Genomic DNA, 25,610 nt, shown 5'->3' with positions numbered 1-25,610 from the left:
TCCTATGAACACCATCCCATTCTGTCATGTCTTGATAACCTTCAGTGATAAAGACGAAGTGCCCTGTCAGCTACACAGAGCTCAGAGCGTTCCTTACACCACCTGTGACACTCAGGACGTTGTGGAACTGGGCCCAAGGACTTCTGCTTCCCGAGAGCTTGGGCTCCAGATGGAGATGCTATGACCATAAGAAGTACAAGTGACAAAACCACTGTAAAAACAAAAGAAAACTGAACCACAGTGTATTTTCCAAGTTTCTACTCACTCAGCCAAACATGTGCAAAACCTTTAGTTATATGCCCAACTAAAATACCTGCTGTCCAAGAAATATTACATGACTCTAAGTAAGGAATCTGCCACGTGCCCAGCAAGGTATAAATGATGCTTTTAGACAAATGCAGTCAAAATGTTTTCAGAGACCAGAAAATAAAATTTCCAAGCACTGTTGTCACAATATTCCTCTTCAAATAAGAACTTTAATTGCATTCTTTTCCTAAAAAGTAGAAAGTGAAGTGCTTATTTAAGAAAACCAGCCATACACTAAGTAGTCTGACATTCTTGGGAAAAAAAAAAAAATAATCATTTGTGCATCAGAAGACAATGGTCAGTCATTAGCATGATCAGAAATCATTACAGGTCCTTCTGGCAACTGCTGTTCTGCTTCACTGTTTGTGAAGGTGTCTTTATTTTCGAAACAACACTTAACAGGTATTCTGTAAAAAGTACGTAAACCTTTTCTTACTGTTATGCTGATTTTGTCTATAAGGCGAAGAGGGAAAAAGGGTCTAAGGCAGAGTAGCAGCCTTTCTTCACCTCTGGTTGTCAAGAATCAGCTCCCTATGCTTCCCCAAGCCAACACAGATGGCAAAGCAGTACTGCTTTGTGCAAACACTGTACACAACTGGCCAGGGATGAGGGAGTGACTCTTCATATTAACTTATATGGATTTGCTGATGTGTCTGATCAGTTAAACGTCTCTCAATGAGGCAGAGAAACTACCAACAGAGTAGTTTCACCCTGCTGCAGAGGGTGAAAAATGCTCCTATTCCATTTGTGCAAATATGCTGAGCTCATGTTATCAAACACATGAATTCCTGTCCACACTCTCTCTGTCTCTCCTCTGCACCCTGCCATCAAAATAGCAGGGACAAAATTGGCCTCATTTCCTGCATATTTCATATAGACCTAAACGTTCTTAAGTACGTTGTCAGGGAATATATTTTAAGGCTGCTATGCTCACATTCGATCTCCTACTCTATGCTTTTAAGATATTAAATAGGCTTTACCCAATAAATCACATGTTTTGTGCCTTGGAATCACATGGTATCTGAAAACACCAAAGGCTAAATCCTGGGCCATTCATATTCATTATATGCAAGTCAGAGGGCCCAGGTCTAAAAAAAAAAAAGTAAAAATTGAGCACCAACTTTCCCTGCAGGGAAGGTTAACAAAAAACCCCAAGCCACACGCACCTAAAAACCCCAGTGGCAAGGTAGAAAAGCAGCCTTTATTGCTATCTCCGGCAATCCTCATCTCTGCTCCCATTCCAGCTTTGTACCACCTCTCTCGTGCTCCATCATGGGAGGATCAAAGCTGGAGGTCATGGGGGAGTATGGCCTCGTCACTGACCTCCTCAGGCATCCCAGGCTAGTCTGAAGCCTAGAGAAAATGGCACTGACCACCCAAAACCCAAGCGGGATGATGATCCTGAAGGCTCCTTCCTGTTGAGGGATATAATAGCTGGGTAGGAAGAAACAAAACAACTCAGTCTCTCTCGAAGTTTTTCACAAAGGCAGCCAGGACACGATTTTCCTGCCTCTCGCACTGCTGCAAGGTTTGCCACTGAGCGTCACAGCAGCAAGCCTAAGCCCATGGCACAACAATGAATAGTTACCAAAAGAAAAAGAAATGTTCCTTCAAGTTATCCCTACCTGAGCTGGAAGGCTCCCCTAAGGGAGGAGCGGAGCAGGCAGCTGAGAGGGCTGAACACCTCTCAAGGGAGCAAGCCCCCTGCCCTCCTTCAAGCTGACCAGTCCAGTGAAATACCAGGAGCCTCCCACACACAAAACTACAGGATCTAATCTTTGATGTTTTACAATAGCACAAAGACAACATATAAAACACATTCAAGAAACATTGTGGGAAACACGCCAGCATTTTAAGGAACATTCCCTTTGGACATAAAGCCTTTTTTAGCCAAACCACTATGATTTTCTTTTAGTGACTCATACAAATGGATTCTGGATTAAGGTTTAAAAATGGGATATTTTCTCTTCTGCTCCTAGGTTCACCTCAAGACATGTGAATGAAAAAATAGCAGTAAGAATATTAGGCTGGACTTACATTCACCAACAGACACTAAATAGGGATCTACTAAATTTGTAAAGCTCAGCTGAAGCTTCAAATATATAATTCTGAAAATGTAATTTCTCCTCAAGACGGGCTGGGCAAGGATCATAAAACTATAAAAAGATACTTTGTCCCTAAAGATTGCAAGAAGCTAATCATTAGCCACCCGCTTATAGTGTTTACCTTTTTATTACATTATTCTGGTATTTTTCCTTCACAGGGACCTACTCCTTATTTCTACCATATGGGTAACAAAAAAGATCCACGGCCTCTAGGCAAAGTGTTTTTAAAGACAAAGACATTTGCTGGATTAAAAGCAAACATACAAACAAGGTGTACATAAATTTGTGTTTGGCTACTGTTGGGCATCTGGTATGGCACGCATTTTCTTTGGAAAATTTTTCTTCCAGTTTTTTTATACAAATGACAGTAGAATATGTACCCAGCAGCAAAATGAGAGAACTAAATTTAAAACGCACTTTCAGACCACTCTCATTTTTTTCTTTTTAACTTCTCTTTTCCAAGGCGAGAGGGGAGGAGGGAGCTTGTACTGATGTTTTGAAGTACTGTAAGTTCTTTTGCCTTTTAACAGAAATATGTAAACAAGGTGTATGACTGTAGGGTAATGTTCCAGTCACAAAGCATGCAAGAGCCAGAGTAAAGCTATTTAAAGAATGGAGTATTCAATTCCTGAGGCCAGATGCTAGTATAAATATGAAACTATGTTCACACTGCAGATTAAATTATTTTTAGTTTCTGCATTTGAACTGCCAAAATTATTTGGGTTGGGGTTTTTTTAAACTGTACCTCAGAACTTATGGGGCCGCATTTTTATGCATCTGAACAGCGTACTAAAAACATAAGTGTAAAAGGACTTTTTCAGCTATTTTCTCTGTGCAACAAAACTGGAAGTGTAGAGTGACAAACACTGTCACAAATAAGGGTCATTCAGGGAGTAAGAAAACTAAAAATAAAGATGGAGCTGAAACATTCGAGATTCTTGAAATAGATTTTTATAGTACCTTATCATTTAATTTTCATCCCACAAAGCTTTTAATTTGGAAATACTCAATGTGAAAGAAAAGTGGAGACTGTGGTTTTAAAATAAAGTGAAAAACATACATTAAGATTGCATTACACCCTGCCTACTGGGTTTGCCACAGGAGCTCACACAGATACTGCTAAGAATATCAAGTTAAAGTCACTAGTAATTAACTAAAACAAATAATCAATAATCCCATGACCTTGTCATAGCAAAAAACCGCACAAATTCAAGGGAGAAAGACAATGAAATAAACTGGCAGTGATGGAAAGGAGTGCATGCTCAGTGACCACCTGGGTGAGGACCTACCACTGACACCCACTTAAAGGCACCTACAAGGCTGCTAAGCACCCCCCTCCTGCTGATGACCACTGCGGCTAGTTTTTTGGTCCTGTAATTATCTTCTCTTTGCTTCATCAGCTGACAAGGACGGAAGGTCCAGGATGTATCTCAAGGACGTGATTCATCAGCTGGTATCAGGGGGTTAGTCTACCAAGACACAAAAAGTCAAAACAGGGACCGCATGGAGGGACATAAACCAAGCCATAGACCCTTCCCACTGCAAATACCACAAATGCCACGAAAGGCGTACAACCTGCAAGAAGGATGAGCAGAAAGACTGCAGCTTGGTCAGTTGAGAGACCTCCTGCAACACTAAGGAATGTGGAATTACTGAGCAGACTTGCTCTGCACCACGCTGAACATGCATATTTTGCCGATGACTTACACGGAGGATGAGGCCAGTAACACCGTACAGCTGGCTGGGGAAGAGGCTAGGAGGGGAAGGGGTCCTGTAGCGTCGGGGCTGGAACCCGTCTAATATTGAGATGTGTGAACTGACACTAAGTACCTGCGGAGACTCCGTCACTGCCCCGATTCAGGAAGGCAGGGGACACCAAGCTTAATTACAAACAGGTGATGTGGGACATGCTGAAAGCTGAACATACTCTTGAATATCACGTCAGGTTCGGCCCCAGCTCCTAATTAACTGTTCTTATCGGGCAGAGATCTGGTATCACCACAGTGGAGCCTTCTTTCGGAGGAGAGGCTGACAATCCCAGCCTTCCCTGGGTATTTACAACACGCTTTTAAAATGCATTAGCCTGCACTTTAAAGAAACCCGGGACCAGAACATATGGGCTTTCGGTTGGGTTTTTTTGTGTTTCTCAGTAATAAAAAGTGAAAAAAAATGATGCAGCTGTGAATAAAATGTTGAGGAACACAGCAGCTACCTTGTCATCCTCTACCTATTTTCTCTTCACTAGCCTCATTCACAGGAGCAGAACAGGACATGGGGGAACTTGGAGGAGGACAAGAGGGAACGTTTCCCACTTTTTTCTTAAATTAGATTTTCGATTTGTTATAGGATCCTTGAATTGTACAACATGTAGGGATCTATTCCACTCATGACACACATGCATAACTCCCCTTGGCACTAATGGGAATGACGAACGTGTTGTGAGAGGAGAATTGCCCCCTAAAACTGCAGGAGTGTGAACAAGGTTGTAAATATATCTCAAGGTTCTGGTAACATTAGAAACCAGCCTAGCGTCTTTCTCATGGTTTATTATGATATCACCAAATCCCCTCTATGTATTTATAGCCTTGTAATTCACAATTATTCTGGGTCCATAAATGTTTTTGGCATCTGAATGTAGAACTGATACTATTATTTCACATATTATAGTACTGTCCGTGAATGCTAAATTTATTCCAGCACAGACTCCTGGAGTTCATTCATCAGATATTTTATGCTACTGTTCTTTTAATGATTCATTTATCCTTAGTAATATTTGTATTCTGAAGTGTGGCGTCTCCAGCCGACAGCACAATGCTCTGCTGAATTATCTTTTTCTTTCACAGCATAACAAAGTAGAGCACAGTCAAATTGAAGATGGCCTTTAGTACACTGTCAGAACAATACTGCTTACCAAGCATATCCAGACACATTTCTCAAACCACATGTAATGCTCTGGCTGCCAACATGCTCATAAAGTCATTAACCGGCATCTTAAAATGAGGGTGTGATACATATATTTAAATGTTTAGGAAAATCAGATGTGTGCTCTTCTAGAAGCTTATTTTGAATTTAAGCTTCTACATATATCAATTATTCAGCAGTGCGCAGATGTAAAAATTCACCTTGATTTTTCACTAAATCGCTAAAATATACTCCTGCTAAAATAATACACATTATCTATCACTAACAAAAGCTTCTTCATGACGTTAACTATTTGTCCTTCACAATGTAACAAAGCAAGAGAGACCCAAGCTGAAGGTTTACAGTGCTGAGGATTCATTTTTACAAGCAAATTATTATTAGCAGTAAAATTAAGGAGGAACTTATTTCACGTGGTACAGATTTTACTAAATGAAGTAAATAAAGGTTCTGCCACAACGCTCTCCAATACAAAACCTACCTGGTAAGTTACAATTCATGCTGTTACATTTTTTAAATACAGGCTTTCTCTATCACCCACTCCCACAAACTGCACTCCCATTTATACATGTACTAGGTTTAACCCTTCCCTTCCCAAACACGCTCATCAATGGTCTCATCATACAAAGATCATCAAGCCAGCAAAGACAAGCATGAATCAAATCAACCGAAAAAGATTAAGCAGTCAGGATACTGCCTGTGAGTCTTAAAACTCAGTTTAACAAGGGCAATGATGCCAAAATTGCAGTCTTCTCCTGTGAACCCATTCAGACCCTCACAGTGCTCACAAAGGTGACACCCAACACTGTGGAAGGTCCCCCGGCTGCCTACATTCCAAAGAGAATGGGAAGCCAAGCCCCTTCCCACACTCTTGCCCAACACCTTCCTTTTCTTTCTAGCCGACCCATCTCCCACATTCCCTTGCCTGCCCAAGCAAAGCTCCACCTGGGCAAGCTGAGGGCCCATCACCTCCTGTTGCTGAGGTCGCCATCAATGCTGACACGGCCGGCCATTCGCTGGCATTACAGCCCCACACAACTTGGGGGGTAGCCTGGCTTTTGCTCCTGTGTGCCTCTGTTCTAGCAAATGATTTTGTGAAAAGGGGGAGAAAAAGCAAGTCTCCTCCTTCAATTTCAGATGCACAAAGAATGCTTTCTCCGACAAACTCCCATGGCAGAAGATGGGTCATCTATAAGAAGATGAATATTGTATCTCAGAGAACAAGCGCTAGCCTTTCGGCATCACGGCAGTCAGACATGGACTAAGATATTTAGGAAGACAGACGATGACAGGCCAGGCATGTTGCAGTGCGCCTGTAAACAAAAGGCAAGTCATCTTTCTGGGCACGGGAGTAACAAAGAGCAACTCGGAAGAACAACTTGGAAGGGAGGTGGTGAATAAGTTGGGTCTGGCTTTTCTCCTCCCCCTCTGACTGGAACTGACACCCAGATCTGGCCATGGTGTCAACAGCACCCACAGAAGAGCCCGAGCAGCTCAGCACTGCAGCACAGGTCACAAGTCAGAATGATTCACGAGCTGGTATGAAGACAGCTTTGACTTGATTAACGGAGCACTCGGAGTCAAAGACGACTGCAGGACTTCAAGTCCTGGGCTTCAGCAGCACAGAATTACAGTGCAAGAAAGCAGCCAGGCAGGAAAAAAAGGACATCCTCGGGGCCCACCCAACTATATCACAGTGTTATATAGGTACTTGGTTTACAGATCTCAGGACAAAGCCAATTTTTGGCTGGCTGTGTGGAAAGGATACAAAGCAGGAAAAAGGTCTTGATGACCTGTGAGGGACCAACAGCTCTAACCAGCAACCACGGCACACGGAGGAGACCGCTGATCACCTCTCTCCATGGCTCTGGGCAAGGGAAGTGCAGGGACACAAAACAATACATGTCTCAAACTGGGTCCCCCTGGGACCCTGAAACAATATGGGCAGGGATGGAAACTAGAGGGAGGAAAACAGCACCCTCTTAACCCAGAAGTTAAAAATGAGAAAAAAAAAAAAAAAAAAAGGGGGGGAAAAAAAAAGCAGATATTGAGACAAAGTCAGATTTAGAGCACAGCAGCGCTGCACCAGGAGGCACACGTTTCCAGTTACTGGAACAAAACCTCATGGTCAGTAAGAATTAAATGCAAGATCCAACAGTGACTAGAAGGGAAAAAATCCTGGAGAGCAGACACATGTGGGTTATTACACAGCCTGGCAAGGTCAATCTCAGTGCTAAAAACAGACAAAAATAAAAAAAGCCGTCAAACATTTTTAAAGGGACACTGTCCCACACTGGCTGCTTTGACACTGTCTGTGAATGGTCCTTATTTTTTATCTACTTATTTTGTAATTATGTAGGCTACTCCTGTTCCAACCAGAGGCTGCAACAAAACTCTTATTGATGGTGCAAACTGCTGCAACTTTGGCTTTAGGAGACCATGGGGCAGTTCGCTCTAGCTTCACAAGGCAGTAAAATTTAACTCTTCCTCCTCTCGTTTTGCCTTCCCTGATGTTTCTGAATAGACCAGAACTGCAATTGCAAATGGCTGTGCTCTACACCAACGACAAAGTGCCCTGTCATACCAATACATAATTGAAAACGCTGACACAGTGACAACTGCTATCAGCACAATTCTGATAATCATGTTAGCTTGCTCCTGCTGCAGGAACCGGTGGGGGTGGGGAACAGGCACTGTGATTTAGGGGCTACCTAGAGAGAAGTTACGTGGGATTTTGTTTACATTTCTTGGCAGATCTTCTGCATTTCAAAGAACAAAATACCCACCTCCTCAATTCCCAGGGGCAACGCCACCACCCCCTTTTAGAAGAGCTCAAAGGCAGGTCAAAGTTTGAAAAGAAATCCAAATTTTATCTCTTTGATAAGGCACGCTTGAAGTTTGAGATGTGTGGTGTTAAAACTCCTTTCAAGAGCCACAAATAGATGAGGCTCAACACAATCCAGTGGTGAATGAAAGGCTTCCACAGCTAGTGCTGCATATGAAAATGTTTTTGTCACCCCCATACGCTTCCTCTGTAATGAAGTAGGCTGTCCCCAGAGAATGGAAGAAATTAACAGCACTTAAATCATCCCAGTATTCCTCGGGCAAACACATGGCCTCGGGAAGGACCAGGTGGCTACAGACAACCTCCTGAGGTCCCCACCAACCTCCTCCCAGGAAGGCTGGGGAAGGTGCAGAGGAGAGCAGCAGTGGCTCAAGAGCGAGGGGTGAGGAGGGGGAGCCCCAAAATGCTACTGGAGATAGTGTCACCTCCAGGAGAAAATATGTCATTATCACAGGATTACTGGGGGTACACTGCACCTAACAACAGCATCACCTTTCATTTAAAAGGCAGCCAGCAACTGAAGCCAATAAGCGAAGAAGTATTAGCTATCTTAAACCAACTGGCTGGCAAATAATAAAATAATCATCTATCTTGCCCTTTTCAAGAAAGGCCAGACAAAACTGTCTGTCTGCTCAGCACCTCAGGTTATCTCCAATCCCAAACATGTTAACACTAAAGGTAAGCAGTAATTAAACCAAAAGAAGACGTACAATCAAAGGAAGCCTTTCTCCTCCATGGCCTCTCTGAACAGCAACCCCAACAGCACTGCTCCACAGCCTGACGGTGCTCTCGTTCCGCTGCAGCAGTGCTGGCATGTGCTAGGAGCTGCACAAACACAGAAGAAAATGCCAGGCCACAGTCTTTTTTTTCCCAAGGGAGCCGTCCTCCTCCATTCAGGCTCCATAGAGCACAACAGACAAGTCATGTAATAGCCTCATCTACAGCAAAAGAGCTGTATCAATTGGGTTGGTTAAAATGAGTTAGAGAGGTCACTCTGACCCATGAGACAAAAAAACAACATACAGTGCACAAGGGCAGAGAGGGGAAAATGGGATAATGGGACACTTACAGGAGCTTTATCAAGATCAAAATGGCATTCAGCTAGGGCGATGGGGACAGGAAGGCACAAGGAAGAGGCAAAGAGTGCAGACAAACAGAGAAGAAGGGGAGGGGAAAAGAATTAGAGGCATGACTTAGGCACAAAGTATCCAAAGTAGCTCTACTCTGAATAGCTAACAATTAGTTGGTCAGAAAATTATTGCATCAAGTTAAGCCAGGCGAGCCTGAACTCAGCAGCACGTGACAAACAATGAAAAAAAGAGAGTCGGCGTCAGTTCAGAAGCCACCACAAGTGTCTGAGCACACTACAGCTGCAGATTATCAGTTTCGATAATACTACAGTTTGACTACATTACGACTTGATAACCTTCATCTGGAGAAGTCAAGCCTGTTGCAAGGCCACTGGTTAGTGAAATCAGAAGGGCAGTGCAACAGCCCAGTGCCCACTGGGGCCAGGCACTGGGGCTGCCTGGGCACTGAGGGGGCAGCACCTTCCTGCAAGGTTGCTCAGCCCTGCTCTGCTTTTCCTTCCAAACTCACTGCAATCTGCCATGGATGGGCCAATTTATATGGCAACATGAGATGTGATGAGGAGCTGTGATCACCTGTGTGAAGCTATGCAAACTACAGAACTGGTAAAGAAGAGAAGGAAATGAGAGGGTGAGCCAGTCCTGCAGCATCCAGCCCCTACGCGGCAGGCTCTGCTGGAGGGTTCAAAAGAGAAATGTAGGAAACAACTGCTGGAAAACAACCTATGGACTAGAAAAGAGTAACTGCTCAAATAGAAACCTCAGCTAGAAATAGCACTTCATTTTCCTGGATTTCACAGAGAACAAAGATTCAGATTGTACACCCCCAAATGTATGACTGTGGGGAATTACAGACAGGACAGAGCTGATTGATTGCTAAATTTTCTTTGGGTTCCCCCTCCCTGGACCCACACAAACATGCAGTAACTGTGGCAAAAAAACCCCTTCACTACACCAAAACTTGCTCATCCCCATTCCTAACGGTGCCAGTAGAGCACCCACCATGTGGCAGCTTCAACCATCCATTCTGGCATGATGAAGACTCCCACAGGATGGATAGAAAAGAGCGGCAATGACAGTTGGGGGATCAAACCCAGAGCTCTGTCACGACAGGTTTGTGAGCCACAGGGACACAGCTCGCCCGGCCAGGGCAGCAGTGCCTCCCAGCTCCCCAGCCCAGCACAGGGGCCATTTATTCCTCAGCTAAACCCAGGCCGCACCGCAGCCCAGCCTAACCCAAACCAACAGAGCCGGTGAGCACTAAATTCAGTCATTTTCCCCTCAGTCTCTTCTCTCAATTTCAGCTCTGACTCCTCTATCTTTTATTTCTTTTTCTAAAGACACATTTAGAGATGAAACCATTCATAACTGCCTATCCACAGACAGTTTGTGGCAGCATAATTGACAATGAGTCTGCTGCAAAAATGAAAATGCTGTTTTAATAACCTTGGCCTAAAATACATTCTGTTGTATGCCTCAAAGGGTTTCAATAAAAAGTCAACCTGTAGAGACATATTTTCTTGGCTTAAACAACAATCCAAAGCATATAAATGTAGTCCAACTATAATGACATATTTATAGGCCAATAAAGCTTACACTGCAGCTTTCATACTTCACTTAAAGGAAGTCTGTAAGAAGCAGTGTTATATAAAATAATTTGAATTTTTTTTCGAACTATAGCCCAAGGAATACAAATATGCAACTTTGCCATATTTAACCAATAGTGTTTACATTGCTTAGTTGCTAAAAATTTTGTAAAATGAAATAATTCCTCATTTGGTGACTTCCCACTGGTTTACCAAATATGGGTATACGAGTCCATTTATTACAAAGAAAAATCCCCTAAATAATTCTAAAGACAAAAATAAATAACTAGCGGCCTTAGTAGTGAATGATTTAATCAGACCAATTCTTCTGGAAAAACAGGTTCTCATGTTCATTATGAATAATACATTCCTGAGCAACTCTATTTTTATATGCTGCATTGTTGTTATTCTCTATTTTTCTCAGCATTTGAAAGAAATATTCGGAAAGCTATAAATAGTCTTAAGACATAAACTGCTAACATTCAATATTGACATATTTGTAGAAAGGGACAGAATGTATAACATAAATATCTCAACAGGCAGAAAGAAATAATTCTTAAAAATCATTTTTCAGGCTGAAATCTTGAAGCGCACACAGAAAATGCTATTGCTAGATCTTTTATTTAATACGGTCCTAAGGAAAAGTTCTGCATAATTCACTAGTGATAAAAACAATGGCATTTTACAAGAAAAAAAAATGTTTCTGCAGAGAAGAAGAGCAATGAGAAAAGAAGAAAGAAGAAAAAAGAGACGAGGAAAAAAAGAGACAAAAAGAGGGGGAAAAATAATAAAGAGAAAAATCACAGAACAAAAAAGAAGACAGACCTACTGAATTTGAATTATGGGTGCATGCTTTCTCCAGGTTGTAGATTAACCAGATGTTGCTTTAGTTTTGGCTAAGGAAGTGCCACGGAGCGTATGGCACAGGGTAGACACCGCTCACACGTGGCCCCACTTTGCCCGGTTGTTGTTTAAAGCTGCCCTGCTCCCAGCAGCAACGTGTCGAATTAAGTGTGTTTGTGCAGTGCCACTTCTGTGGTTCTGTACCAGCCCTGTTTTAATTTCATCCGGGTTATTTCACCCTTCACCACTCCTGGACAGCGTATGAAAACTGATTTTGTTTCTTCTGTAAAATTTTTTGAGTTCTTTGGTAGGCATATAATTTCCTATTGCCTTCTACAGCTTGGTTCAAAAACATCTAATGGGAAAAAAATCATAATCTACTCACTTATGGGATTTTTCTGTAATGGAAACATGCCTTTTCCTAGGAAAGAAGGGGTCTGGGAGATCACCTTGCTTATCTAGGCCTTTTTAACACCTGGTTCAGCAACTTCCTTGTCTACAGCCAGGGTTAAATGTGGGCATCACTACAGACTCATGCATAGTCTACCTGATCAGCACAAGAAGTGATTTGTTCCCTTCAGACCCAAGTTGTGTACAAAGTGGTCTGCCCCATCACAGCCGCTCCACTCTGCCCGGTGGGGAAGCCCTCCATGAAATAACCCATGGGCACCAGCACTGAATACCTGATTAGGAGGAGAAGTGTGCTGCCATGGTGGGAAGTGGTGGATGTGCGGGAGATCACCCCTCCATTTGGGCTGACTGGCCTCGCTAATATAGCTGTGCTGATGCTCTCACCCAGAGGGACCTTTGCATGGCAGTGCATCGTGCTCGCTCACAGTTTACAACCCTATTTTAAGAGAAAATCCACCCCATCCCATTGTGCTAGAGACCTACTGCAGAAGTTATTGCTAATAAATCTTTGATCACTGCGGCTGAGCGTTGCTCTGTTGGCAAGATGCTGAGTACTGGAAAAGGTCTGTGGGCACACGTTGTAACAGGCACTAAACCTGCCATTTTGACAGCAGAGAAGATACAACACCAGCAGCTTAAATCCACTATGCCTTGGACACTGCACGTTATGCTACTGCCTTTGCCTACAGTAGGGAGACAGCAGTTCCCAGGATACAATGTCAACCTTGACCAACCACTCAGAATAAGAGACATAAATCTTCTTTACCAGCTGGGTCTTAAACCTCCATCCCATAATTAAGCCAAACACCAGAGCTCATGGATTGCCTACAGGACACAACCAAACAGGGCTGCTTCACAAGCAATGAAGATCACCATTCTGCATTTTTCTCAGCTCCGGGGAGTAAACTATGCTTAAATTCTTGGGTCTTTCAAATAGTAAAAAAGTAATCTTAGTGCTAGATTTAAAGAATTTCTTTGATTGCCTTTCATAGGCTAGATCAGTTGTCTGTATCAGCCTGCCTAATCAGCTATAGGTCTTCTTGAACCTTTGGTTTCACTCCTATCAACCAGTCATTATGAAGAAAAAAGACAATCGTAATGAAACATTAGTCAAAATACCCTTTTCTACTGAAAAGAAAGACTCAACAATAAAGCCAGAGCCACCAACCGAAAATGAGCAACATCAGACTGTGGGTTATCAAAACTGTACCATACAGTTTGCATTCCACAAACATTTTCAGCAAAACCCCTACTTTCAAAGGCTTAACATGCAACTATAAGCTTTAGGCTTAAAGATAATTTTCTTTGGCTCCTAGGGTAGATAATAGCAATTTCATAACTTACCACAAAGGGGTTTTTGTTTGTTAAAAACAAAAATGAGAAAACATTAATACACAAACGTTCTGTCTGAAAAAAAGTTAAGATTCTTCTGACACAACAAACAACTGCAAATAAATGTAGTGCGTAAAGAAGATGCCAGGGCAATAGCAGAGAAAATTACTGCATGTAATTATGAACCAGAAGAAACCACACAGAAAAGCAAAGGAAAAGAGAAAGAATTGCATGGGTTATTTTTTTTTTCCTGGAAATGTAATGAAAAATAAGATCAACTTCCAACTGTACTTTAAACTTCCAACCTACATATCTAATGGTGAAATGCAAGACTGACAAAATAACCATTTGCTAAGATCAGAAAAACAAGATGCAGAAGATAAATCCACCAAGACAGATCTTCAGCTTAGTGTAACTTGGCTTTGATGCCAACGCAGTCACGCCATTGTAAAACAACTTGGCCCTGCATCTCCTGTTAATGTAGGTACAAAAGTATTTCCTCACATCATCAGCCTTAGCTTTTAATTTCTTACCTTTCCACACATCATGGCCTCAATTTGATGCCCTTCAAACTTGGAACATTTGTTAAAAGCTTGGTACGACAGAGAAACGTCCCTGGGATGCACTTCAAAGTGCCGCCTCTGGCAGCTATTAGGCATCCAAGGTCCCAATACCACAACAGGCTTGTTTACCAACAGGAGAGCCATCCTCCTCAGACCCTGGGCCTCCACCATGGATTTGAGAGGTGTCAGTGTCTGCGCACCAAAGCAGCCCCAGAGCTGCAAGCCTGTCTGCAACCATCCACAGCAGCAGAACTACCGTTTCCCTCCCTAAAAATGGACAGGGAAAAAATGCACGGGTCTGTCTGGAGAGAACAGCAGGGTGCTTGCAGGGGGCCTATGCTGCATAAAGCATAAAGCTCACAAGAAAACGCTACAGAAGGCTGTAGAAGAGACACGTCCCTAACAAATGAGACACAAAGTTGACCGTATGGAGACAGGGTAAGCACCAGGCACGGGTGGCAATCCTGCGCTTCCAGAAGATGGGACACGAGAAGTGAAAGGTCTTTGTTCTCCCCTGCCTGTCAGAGGAGGCCTTGGAAAGATGTGTCAGGCTCCTCTCCTCACAGTGCACAGCTCTGACCTGATCCCCTGGTCTGCAGAGCTCCATGGAGAGCCCTTGACAATTACTTGCACATGCATCTTCAAGGTTTGAGCCTTAGTGCTCAGGGACACGTCTACGGAGCAGACAAGTATCGCAGCTGACGCCGAAGGAGCCTGTGATGAGCTCACCACCACCCATTCCACTCGGGTACCTCATCACCACACCTCCGCCCAAAGCACAGACATACCTTGGGAAGCGGCGACGGCTTGGCAGCATCAGGCTCATCTGCCTTCGAAAGACGCTCACCCACGGGCCCTTCCCCACAGGAGAAAGTAAGGGATACTCACCAAGGTCAGCCTTTTCCTTCAGGATGTCTTTGAAGTTCAAGCCACTGTTGAGCGTGGATTGTCTGTATCTCGTCAAGGCCTCCTTCTGCCCATTCTTCCCCACATGCATCGGCTTAACCGGCTCAGCCCGGAAACCACACTTCCACTTGGAGAAATCGGACTGTGCCCATTTTGCCAAGTCCTCAAGCTTCACAGTAACTTTCTCTGAAACAGCAATAACTTCATCCTGCAAGAAGCAGTCAAATGAGAATACAACACGTCACGCGGGGCTTCGCCATGACTGATACCACCTGTAACGCCACCCCCCACAGGCTGCTGGAAGAGCCTATCTTGCTGTTGGCAGATTAATTATTCTGTAATACCGAATATCTAGTACTTAATTTCTTCCTCTTGACACCGAAATGGAAATATTAGTTGTTTACTTGAAGCAAATACACAAGATCTAAAGACAATTTCTAGGACCGGGGCAATGATCCTAACAGGCATTTGAAATGCAGGTTGCCAAATCACATTCTGTATAACCCAAAGCCTTCAGGGAAAGTTTGTTTTTTAGGTGCAATTAGCTGCAAATGTAAAAATTCATGGCTGGATGACTAATGGTTATAGCTAGTCCTGAAATAAATGGACTAAGTAAATCTCAGATTCTTGGAACTCTGACTCACCAGAAAATTCCTGTGTTTATGGTACATTTTCCCTTGGCTTATATACAAATATTGAATTTAACTTTTGTCCTAAAAATTAAATAAAACTGTGATGTAATCCCAAAAGAAATACTACATAAATGTTATGTGCTTCCCACCAAAAGAAACTTGCACATTCTCATGTTTCTTAAAACCTTTTTCAAGATCAGAACTGTAATTTTTTTTCCCTTCTTAAATATACATTCTAAGAAAAGCACTTAAACTTAGTTTAGCCTCCAGAACATATACTCGAATTAAACAGCTCTAATTGCTGAATTTTATCCTTCCAGAAAACAATCAACTCCTCTCAGTCATGATGAATAAGCAGAATGTTTTATAGCTGACTCCAGTGAGCAAGGGCTCAAGAAAGCCTCAAAAAAAATAAACAAACAAACATAGACACATAACCAGCAAGATATACTCCAGATTTTCTAGTTAAAATTGCAGAAATCATTTATGTTGTAATGAGAGCTAGCTGCACACCACACCTTGCCCATCGCACATTTCTAGCACTAAATAAGGTTACAGGTTCTTGAAATAAATAAAACAGAATCCAATTTTCCTCTCAAATAAACACAAGTATTTGCAAAGGGGAGAGAAATTCTTTGAGTTATTAAACAAAGAGAAAAGCACGATTGATTCTCTCCGTGTGGTTTTTTTCTTCCACTGAACACATTCCTCAGGAAATAAAATACTGCTCAATAGGAAAAAAAAAAAAAAAAAAAAGCTTTATTGTGATAAGTTACACACAATACAAAACCTGAAGGATCTCTAGTAAAAAAAGCAGATCTGATATTCCACTCTCCCTTATATAATACAAAATCGTTTTATAAGCAGGCACCTTCATTACATTTAGTGCAATAACAAATATTTGGTCAGAAATGAACGGCATGCTTACATGCTAAATAAGCTTGTAATAAAATCTTTTCCTTTATCATTGCACAGCGTAAGAGCTTCCACCGAACAACAAACACTAACAGTGATGTTTTAAATCTCTGTTTATGACAAACGTCAATACTTTGTAAACAAGCACTGGGTACTACAAAGTACAATTTCAATGGATGGTTTCACCCAATTTCATTACACCATCCACTTGAAATAAAAAAGCTGTAGTTGCTATGCATTTTATAGCTATTACATGGTGATTATTAAATGTCAGGATGGAAAAAAACCCAACGTATATATAAATATCAGCCTGCCTGCAGACAGTCTCAGCAATTTCTGGATGAAGTCCTCTTTTAGGATGTTGAATACCACCACCAGCTACTACACAATTTCTAATACTCAACACTAGAGAAATCTATTTAGCAGCAGTTTTAAAATAAAACTGACTTGGAGATCAGATGTGTTTTTGGTTAAAATATTATTTTCCAAATAGCTCTCATGATCAAATGATTATGATTTCAATTACTAGTTTCTTCATATCCTTTCCAAGAACTGGTATGACTAATTTTGGCTGGCATACAAAGTAAGCTGAGCAGACAATTTATTAACCAAAAGAAAAGTACAATCGCTATTACATCATCAATGAATAAACTTGTTTTTGAGAATACAACCTTCGCACACACACACATGATGTGTACACAGGGAAAAAAAACAAAAAAAAAAGAGGGAAGGAAAAAAAAAAAAAAAGAAACTGTACTGTAACGGGGGTGAAGCAATGCTGGCGCACTCACCGGCTCTGCTCAGGCTGCCACGGAGGGCGAAATGGAAAGGCAGGAGCAGAGGGAGAGGTGGATTTGGGGGGGCAGGGGAGAACGTACCCCCGCCATATGCTTTCTGTGGCAGCAGCACGGCCACAGCCATGAAACCATGGTGTTTAGCATCCCTACACTGATACGAGGGGCCAGGAAAAGACCCTGAGAAAAGACCATTGTGCAGTCACCTCAGCCCTGCACAAAATGGCACTGTGAGCCTAAATACAGCCACCGTGGTGCAAAGGGGCACCCAGGATGGCCCCACAGAGTGGCTGAGCACACAACGGAGTGCGTGAACTTAAAATACAGAAGAAATTCGGGCTGTCACTGTGCCATGACAGAGGCTGTGGGCCAAACGCCGTCCCCCTTTGGAGGCAGTGCTAGGCGATGGCACCTTGTCGGGCCACCCTGTCACCCCTGCAGCAGCTGTGTCCCAAGGGCACTCGGTCCCCATCACCCCTGCGGCAGCTACATCCCTAAGGGAGCCAGCTCGGCTCCCAAATCCACTGGGATTGCCTGAGAGGGGCAGCCGACCAGAGGCCTCGCACTCACAGCTGTCAGGCTGGGCCTTGCGCCACTGCCGAGCAATGGCAGCACCCGCCTCACGCTGCCGGGCCAAGAGGGCCCATCCTGCACCTGCTGTAACGGCAGCTCCACTGCGGTCAGGGCACCCAAAAGCCAGAGCTGTTCTTAACATTAAAGACACCACTGTGAGGTTTTGGGGTTGCCCTGAAGGAAGCCGGGCCAAGGCCAGGCCTGACCTGCAGAGGCAATGGCCGCAGGACAAGCCCCTCGTGAGGGAGGATGGGGGGCACCGCCTCTCCCGCACCGTCCTCCGCACCAGCACTGGCCTCGTGTCCTCCCCTTGGGCCGCTGGCCATCACCACGGGTGCACCAGGGAAGCACGGACACGCTCACCTTTAGCCAGAAAACAGAAAAATTACCCTATATATTTCAGGGCCTGCCTCGGGTGGCTCTGCGCTACACACAGTGGGACCACGCAGACCTGTTCTCTCACACCGCGCGTTTTTTTGAGCTCTTGCTCATTTCCAGCCCAATTCGGAGACAAAAGGCCACGTCCACAACAACTCCCCACATACCCCAGTGGTCCCAGGTCAGACTGCGGTCCTCCTCTGAGCGTTGCTGCCAACACCACTCTCGCCAGCAAGGGGCCACATCTCCAGGTAATTTTTTACCCTGGCACTTCATCGTACAAACACTGTCACCCAGCAAAATGTAGCGGGTAGCCCTTTCTTTCTGAGGAGCCCAAGCCACAGGAAGCTTCCAGAGAGTCTGTCTTCCCCACGTCTTGGCAGTTTGCTAACACAAGAGGTCATGTGCCCCAACGGCACCCAAACAGAGGTCACCCAACTATTTCATCAGCTTTGGGATTTCGATGCCCCTTGCCAAGCTCTCACACACACCCTCCAGCAACCTTTCCAAGTGCTCAGACACAAGCTATGAGTCAAGGGGGTTGTTTATTATTTTTTTGGAGGTGACAAAAGGGTCCCTCTCCTTTTTCGTTACACAAAAATGTCTTGCGGCTGTGTGTCACAACAGAAGTTGCTTCGGGACCCGCAGGGCTCTGCCAGCCAGAGGAGACCCGTAGCCATCCCGTACCCATTCCTGCACACCTACCACCACAGCCCATGCAGAGAAACGCTTTCAACGAGATGAAAAAAGAATACAGATGTTGAATAAATAAAAAACAGGTACACGGTGACACATGACTAACAAACCTTTAGAAGATTAAAGAAATCTGCTGTATAACCTTCATGTCATTCATAATTATATCTCTGTGTAAACATGAAAACCCACCCACGTCGCATACAGTGCATATATATATCTATACAAAAATCAACTCATCGTGTATTAGCTATGCTCTGAAGTGATATGTTTATGAGGCCTCCATTGCGTGGTTAAATCTTTAATTGCTTTTTTTCCTGCTACAGCAAGATGAGGTTTGCAGGAGGAAACAGCCAGTGCTGATTTCAGCTCCGCTCAGGAATGAGATTTATCTCGGATGGGCCTTTTTGGATGCTGACCAACCAGTGACAACACTGTTCCCAGCCACAAAGTTGTCTAAATCTCAAAATAAGCACTGACTATAATAAGATGCACTTTTTCTTCTGTTTCTATAAAAGCAGGTATCTAGTCAGCCTATAATTTTACTACATCTTACAAGACTCCTGAGCAAAGTACAATACTTTCACCTATCAAGTGAGAAATGGGGAGATGGTTAAGAAAGATGGCGATACAAACCCTTCTCATCCCTCTCTCATTTTTTTTAAGAGCATATTGGATTTGCATTTTCAGAGAAGTCGTCCAGGGAGAAGGGGACAGTATCTTCTCGAGAGCCGTTATGCTTAAATATTATGTCACTGTTGTCTAAGCAACCATCACAGCCTCCCGAAAGCACAGAATGCTATATTGCCTGACTCAGCAGATGGTTGAAATACTTACATTCAGGGAAAGAGGTCAGGTAGTTATAATAGTTTAAAGCAGATAATTATTTTTTAGAAGAAATATTAACTCTTACAAGGCAGGGAGTCACAGGGCAGCACAGGGAGGTCGTACATCTTGATTGCATGCCCGCATACAGTACGTCACAACTCCTCACTCATTGCCAATAACTAGGAAAGATTTATATTTTAGAGACGCCGAGGCAGCCTTAAAAGAATTATGGCAACTGAGATATCTCAAAATTTTGACGTGCTGAGACTGTTTTCACTCCAGTGCTTCCAGAGGTCATTTAAGGAATTCTGGAGGGCACGAGCGAGTCGAACACCTGCTTGGCTGTCTCCTAACATCAAATACATGGCCTAGAGAGAAACAGGAGACGTACTGTAAAAACTCTTGCCGACAATTACAGGAGACACTGCGTGTCATTTATCTGATCAGTACGATTTGCATTAGAAAACATCTTCAAGCCTTTTTACTGAAACCTTTAGCACAGTAGATAGCTGGGGATGCATATTTTACAACCCAGTACATTGCTGATGAAAACACATTCATCCACGGGAGCAAAAAATACAGTGCGACTCTTACAGACTATATTCACCAAGGATAATAGAACTGCATATTTCATTTGGGCATAAAGGCCTCTATTATTCTGGGCTTTTTTTTTTACATCCCATGTATTTTTTAGTTTTTTGCAATTTAGGTGAAAAGGACCTTGCCAAACCTTGCGCAAGAGTGCGGTTCTCACCCCGGCAATCTGGTTCCCTGCTCTAGATCCCTTCGAGGAGTGGAAGGTTGTGTTGCAGAAGTGTAGAAGGTAAGGAGGGGGCTTATTTCCAGTAAGCACCTCTCCTGTAGCAATGCATTTACCTGGGTGTTTGAGGAAAGTACTGTCACCCTTACCTGACAGCATAGTCAAATCAAAAAGGCCCTGTTAGCAGAGTCTACAGCCCAGAGCTCTTCTCGGCCATGCAGATGCTACCAGGGCTTTGGGACAGCGGTGGAAACCGGGTCATTTCAATTCAGCCCTAACCCACTTGCCAAAATCCACTCAGAAACCTGAACCCAGGTCTCCAGAGTCATCTCCTACAAGCAGCACCTCACCCAAGCTTTCCTCCAAGGACCATATTCAGCCCTAAAGGGACAAATATACAGAGCGCCTTGCTCTCAGAATTCTTTTCCAGAGTAAGAAGGTCCCACCTCCCTGCCGCCTGCTGTGGACTGAGGGCATACACGGGTTTTTTAAGACCGCAGGCTCCCAGACTAGCTGCATCACAGAAGCGGTCTGGCTCTGGGACGCGTCCTGCTCAGCCCCCTACAAGGCACACAAAGGACTCTCCTGCCATCCACTCCCTCACTACATGTTGCTCTTCCAGTACAACCTTTCTAAGCAGGCTGCAGACCTGCAGAGCCTGGGCACAGCTCTGCCAGGTGGGAACAGCAGCTCCCATTCTACAGGTGGGATCACCAAGTGACAGGGAAACCTCACAGGAGGCTCCAGCACTTGGCACGGGCAGTTGTTTTTTTTTTTCCCCCTTTCCCTGCCTCAAGTACCTCACTTGGTGCCATTTCCTCCTGCATCCCCTAGCCCAGGGCAGATGGAGCCATCCCAAAAGTTGTGTGAAATGGAACTGACCGGTGGGGTCTGGACCCGCAATGCTCCCCGGAGATGCCAGAGTGCAGGGACCTACAGAGACCACTGCTCTCCACCCATGAACCTACGAGAGAGCCTTGAGAATGGAAACTCACACAGCCCAAGAATTTACCTGGCACACAGGAGAATTTTCAAGAGGCCCAGACAGAACCTTTCATCTATTAATCCTTCACTAATTACTTTAAAGGTCTATAATGATCTCGTTAAATTCAGGTGACAGGTATTTCCCCAGCCTACCGCACTATTTCCCCAGTCTAAGCACAACCACGCGTAGCTGTCTGAAACTCATGTCAACGGAGAATGCTACATCCTGACAGGTTCATCCCATCTGCCGGGGTCCAAAACCCAAAAGACCAAGATAAAGGACACAGGTGAAGCATGTGAAGTCCTATGGTATTCACTTTCCCGTGTATTAGCCAGTAGCTTTTGCCCCGTGACTCAGTATTTCTGAAGCCAGACACACAAAATGTCCTGGGGCAGGACAGCACCGTGGTTTTGTAGGATGCTTTGTGGGATACAGGTACGTCTGGGACAGAAGTGGGGTGGAGATGGAGCACACAGAGGGACGGCTGCGAGCAGCTAGACTTGACATTTCTACTGAGAGCCTCCTCCATTTCTGGGGTGTTTTTTTTTTTTTCTCTCCCTCCTCCCACTCCTGAGCAGAGGTTCAAATTGAATTTATATCTGTCATTGCAGATAGAAGTTCTGACCAAAGAGAAAATAGGCTTCAGTCAAAATGTTTTCCCGTCAGATAGCTCACAGATCTCGAAGAGCTGTTTTAGTTTAGGCAAGTTGACAAGCAATTCATTCCTAATTTTGCCTACTACAGTTACAGTACGAAAAGCTTTCCTCGTAGATTACATAATTATATTTTTCTTACCAAGGAGTACATTGCATTAGCAGGTTTAAATTATGCAAGCTTATTCTTTTGTCCTTTGTTATATTGTGTTCTATTGTGCTGGTAAAACAATATGTGCTTTAATTAGCAAATATCTGTAAATAATTTACTTGCTTTTCATACAGCAGAACAATGGAGCCAATTTTCACATACATCCACTGAGCATGTCTAGGGAGTTTCTTGCCAGAACCTTCCATTGTTCAGCATCTGTATCAATCTGCCCATCATTAGCAGCTAACGTTAAACAACCCAGGAAGACATTAAAGTTTTGGCCCCGGGGAGCAGCCCCAAGCCCCCCCAAACCCAAGGCTGTGCTTTGCAAAGAAAGATTAAAATATCCAGAAAATGAAAACAAACTCTTTTATTATCTGTAACCCTGGCACCTTCACATAGAAACATGGACGCCTGCCAAGCATTAAGGTCATTGGATTAATGCCATAAAATGCCGATGTTCATCTGACCTTCTGACTGCATTTTAGCTACAAAATAAAAAGCTCAACTTGATACGACACTATGAATCACACGAGCGTCTAGGCTCTGCAGGGTTAACGCTGGGTGTGAACCCACACTGCACATGCACAAACACAGACACACGCACACACACACACAAAGAAAAAAGCTCTTAAATCAAGAGTGGATGACTGTTCGGAGACTTAAGGCATTGTTATTTTGAATGCGAATGAAAGGGCCAGAACAAGCATTGCAAGAATATTTCAATTATGTATTTCCCAGAACTACATCTCTGAGCAACTAATGCAAATATTGCTCCCATAGCAGAAGAACTTCTTCCTGAATAAAAGCATATAAGAGCTTGAATCAGAACATACTTTCTATATCATTCGCATATTGTTTGAATATTATTAAAAATGCAAAATCTATGTATGCGTTACTCTCCTGAGCAATACAGTAATTATGATTAAGGGACAAGCAGCACAAAAAGAGCCAATTTATCTTACTTGTGCTTAGGAATACTATTGTGTAACTAAGCAACTAAAGACAAAATATAGTCTAATTAATTCACTCCTATGCTTATTTAAAAGACACAATTAGAACATTTTTATTTTCCAGCCTGCACAGTATCTCAACATGCTTGAGGGTGTACCATGTGAGGCCTATTATTCTCCAAAGACAAGAGTTTAATGTTTAGTGCCACTGATCAGACTGGGAACAGCAACTCCGGAGAGCAGTGGGTGTATTTTACAGTCTGAATGCACTGGAAAGCAGAGGGAAAGGGGAAAAAAACAAAAAAATTTTTTAAAAAAATTAAAAAGGGCATCTGCCTTAAGTGACCAGATATGCCAGATTGCTGGCTAATGGCTAGCAACATGTGGCTTCTCTGAGTAATATCATTGCCCTCTCCTTCCTTTGCCAGCATATGCTACTGGTGGTGAGAGATAAAAATATACAGAGTGGATATGCAATTACCAAAACCATGATATTTTATGACAAATGCCATTTCTCTAACACTGCTATTACAGTGCGCCTGATTTCCAAAGCTGAATTAATTTGAGCAAGTGTACATTGGAGATTGATGCTATTAGCCTGATTTTTAAAGCACCCTTTAATAATCATAATCTGCATGTTTGAAACGTGTTGTCACTACCAGTGTTGACAGATACGAGCATAAGGCACACACCGTGGAGACTAAAACGGGGCTGTTCTCATTTCAACTGAGAGCGTACAGATTCCTACGTCTCTCTCTCTCAAAAAAAAAATCTATTACTGTGCAAAGAGAGTAGCACATTTTTCAAGGGAGGTGGCAATAAAGCACTAGCGGTGTAAGAGACCACGCTCGGGCCAGCCTGCACTACCTTTATGCCCTGGGCTAGGAGCTCCGCACAGGGAGAGCCCCTTGGAAATGAAGCAGGCTTTCGAGGGATGCTGTGAGCATCCGTCCCGGAATGAAAAGAGAACAAACCCGCTGCCTGCCTTAACTTTCTGGAAGAATCTCTTCTGCAATTATAAATGACACACATTTATGGAGTGACTTCATTTTTTTTTTTTTTCCTTTCTCCCAATTAGTCTGAAAATGCAAAATACTGCTAGGGAAATAATTACAGGAAACTAGCTCTCTCCTCTCCTCTGTATGAGCAACGCTTACTCATGTAAATTACTTGCATGAGTAAGGATTATTTGTAAGGCGAAAAGCATTGCATCAGATCCCCAGTTTGGGAGAAGAGATGAAATCAACACGAGTTCGTAGTAAACTTTGCTGCTGCTGAATGAACCAAAGGCAGATCCCCACTGACAGTCCAGCCTCAGCGGAAGCAGCATGCACAGCATCGCGGGGCAATGCAGGGAATGTCATACCATGCAAAATGAATTAGTTGCTTGTTTGGGGTTTTTTAGGAATTGTACACATCACATCAAATACCATCCCTGGATTTAACAAGCACTGGCTTTGATATATATTTTTAAGCCCGGTCTAATTAATGCCAACACCTTTAAAAACATGAAAATACACGGCACTAACAAGCATTTTGCTCCAGAACTGCCTCTGCAAAGGTCAGTCGTTCCATAGCCCCACGCGACCCCTTGGAGCTGAGAGGAGTAAATGAGCTGGAGGAGGGTTTGGCCAGGAGCCTGTGGGCTGCAGGGTGTGGGGGGCTGAGCCCGCCTCGCGCGTCCCGAGTGTTGCACGAGCGGGCTGGGCAGGGGTTTTCTGCTCGCACTCAGCCAGCACCTACACCTCACAGTTGGGTGCTGGAAAAGCTGGGGAGCTGTTTTCCACGTGCACCCCATGAAACTTGCTTTGAGCGCGACAACGCCGCTCCCTCCAGACCTTCACAGCCCCTCAAACATCCTTCTCTGAGCCCGGCATGCGGCACCTGCCATTGCGGAGGTCTTTCCATCCCATGTGAGAGGTGACCCGCGCCAGTCCAGGAGTGGCCAAGAAAACCAGGGCAAGGTGGTGTCTTCCTCTGGCCAACAGACGCTTTCTCCATTTCGGTGGTGGCCCTCCCAGGAGCAGAGGACAGCCACTTCTTCCCTGTTGGAGGGAAGGGGGAGAAGGCTGCTCCCACCCTCCAACCAGCGCTGCACCTGCTGCACTGTTGGGACTTGATGGTGAGGCCAGCGGGAGCACACCCAGGCCCATGTTTTAAAAGCAGCAACAAAGTTTTCAGTGAAGTGGAGCAAAATTCTTCTAGCTCATCTAACAGCGTCCCCAAAGGCGCCATCACTCTCACAAAAATGTCTCTGTTCCTCCCGCGCAGCAACACTCCTGGCCCAAGGGTGACGCCAGGGCTGGTCCCAGCCTCCTCACGCACGTCGCTCCGGGGTGGGATGAGCTTCGAGGCCGGGAGCACTTGTACCTGCAGTGTGCGACCAGCCCT

At 44.0% G+C, this 25,610-nt stretch overlaps 1 protein-coding gene across 3 annotated transcripts in view; it reads right to left on the bottom strand.

Moving 5' to 3' along the window:
* Positions 1-15,619, bottom strand: part of ARID5B (AT-rich interaction domain 5B) — a 106,494-nt gene extending 90,875 nt beyond the window's left edge. For all 3 annotated transcript variants that reach the window (XM_026851996.1, XM_026851998.1, XM_026851999.1), the window contains exons 1-2: positions 15,549-15,619; positions 14,887-15,112 (exon numbers count right to left, since the gene is read on the bottom strand). In XM_026851996.1, coding sequence (XP_026707797.1) covers positions 14,887-15,112; positions 15,549-15,575 — 253 coding nt within the window. In that variant the 5' untranslated portion in view covers positions 15,576-15,619. The remainder of the gene's footprint in view (positions 1-14,886; positions 15,113-15,548) is intronic.
* Positions 15,620-25,610: the final 9,991 nt, after the last annotated feature.

Source organism: Athene cunicularia (genome assembly GCF_003259725.1).
Source record: "Athene cunicularia isolate RWA chromosome 6 unlocalized genomic scaffold, athCun1 chr6_part2, whole genome shotgun sequence".
NCBI classification, from domain to species: domain Eukaryota; kingdom Metazoa; phylum Chordata; class Aves; order Strigiformes; family Strigidae; genus Athene; species Athene cunicularia.
The sequence above is the reverse complement of the archived record's forward strand: the minus strand, read 5'-3'. Positions and strand labels throughout refer to the sequence as shown.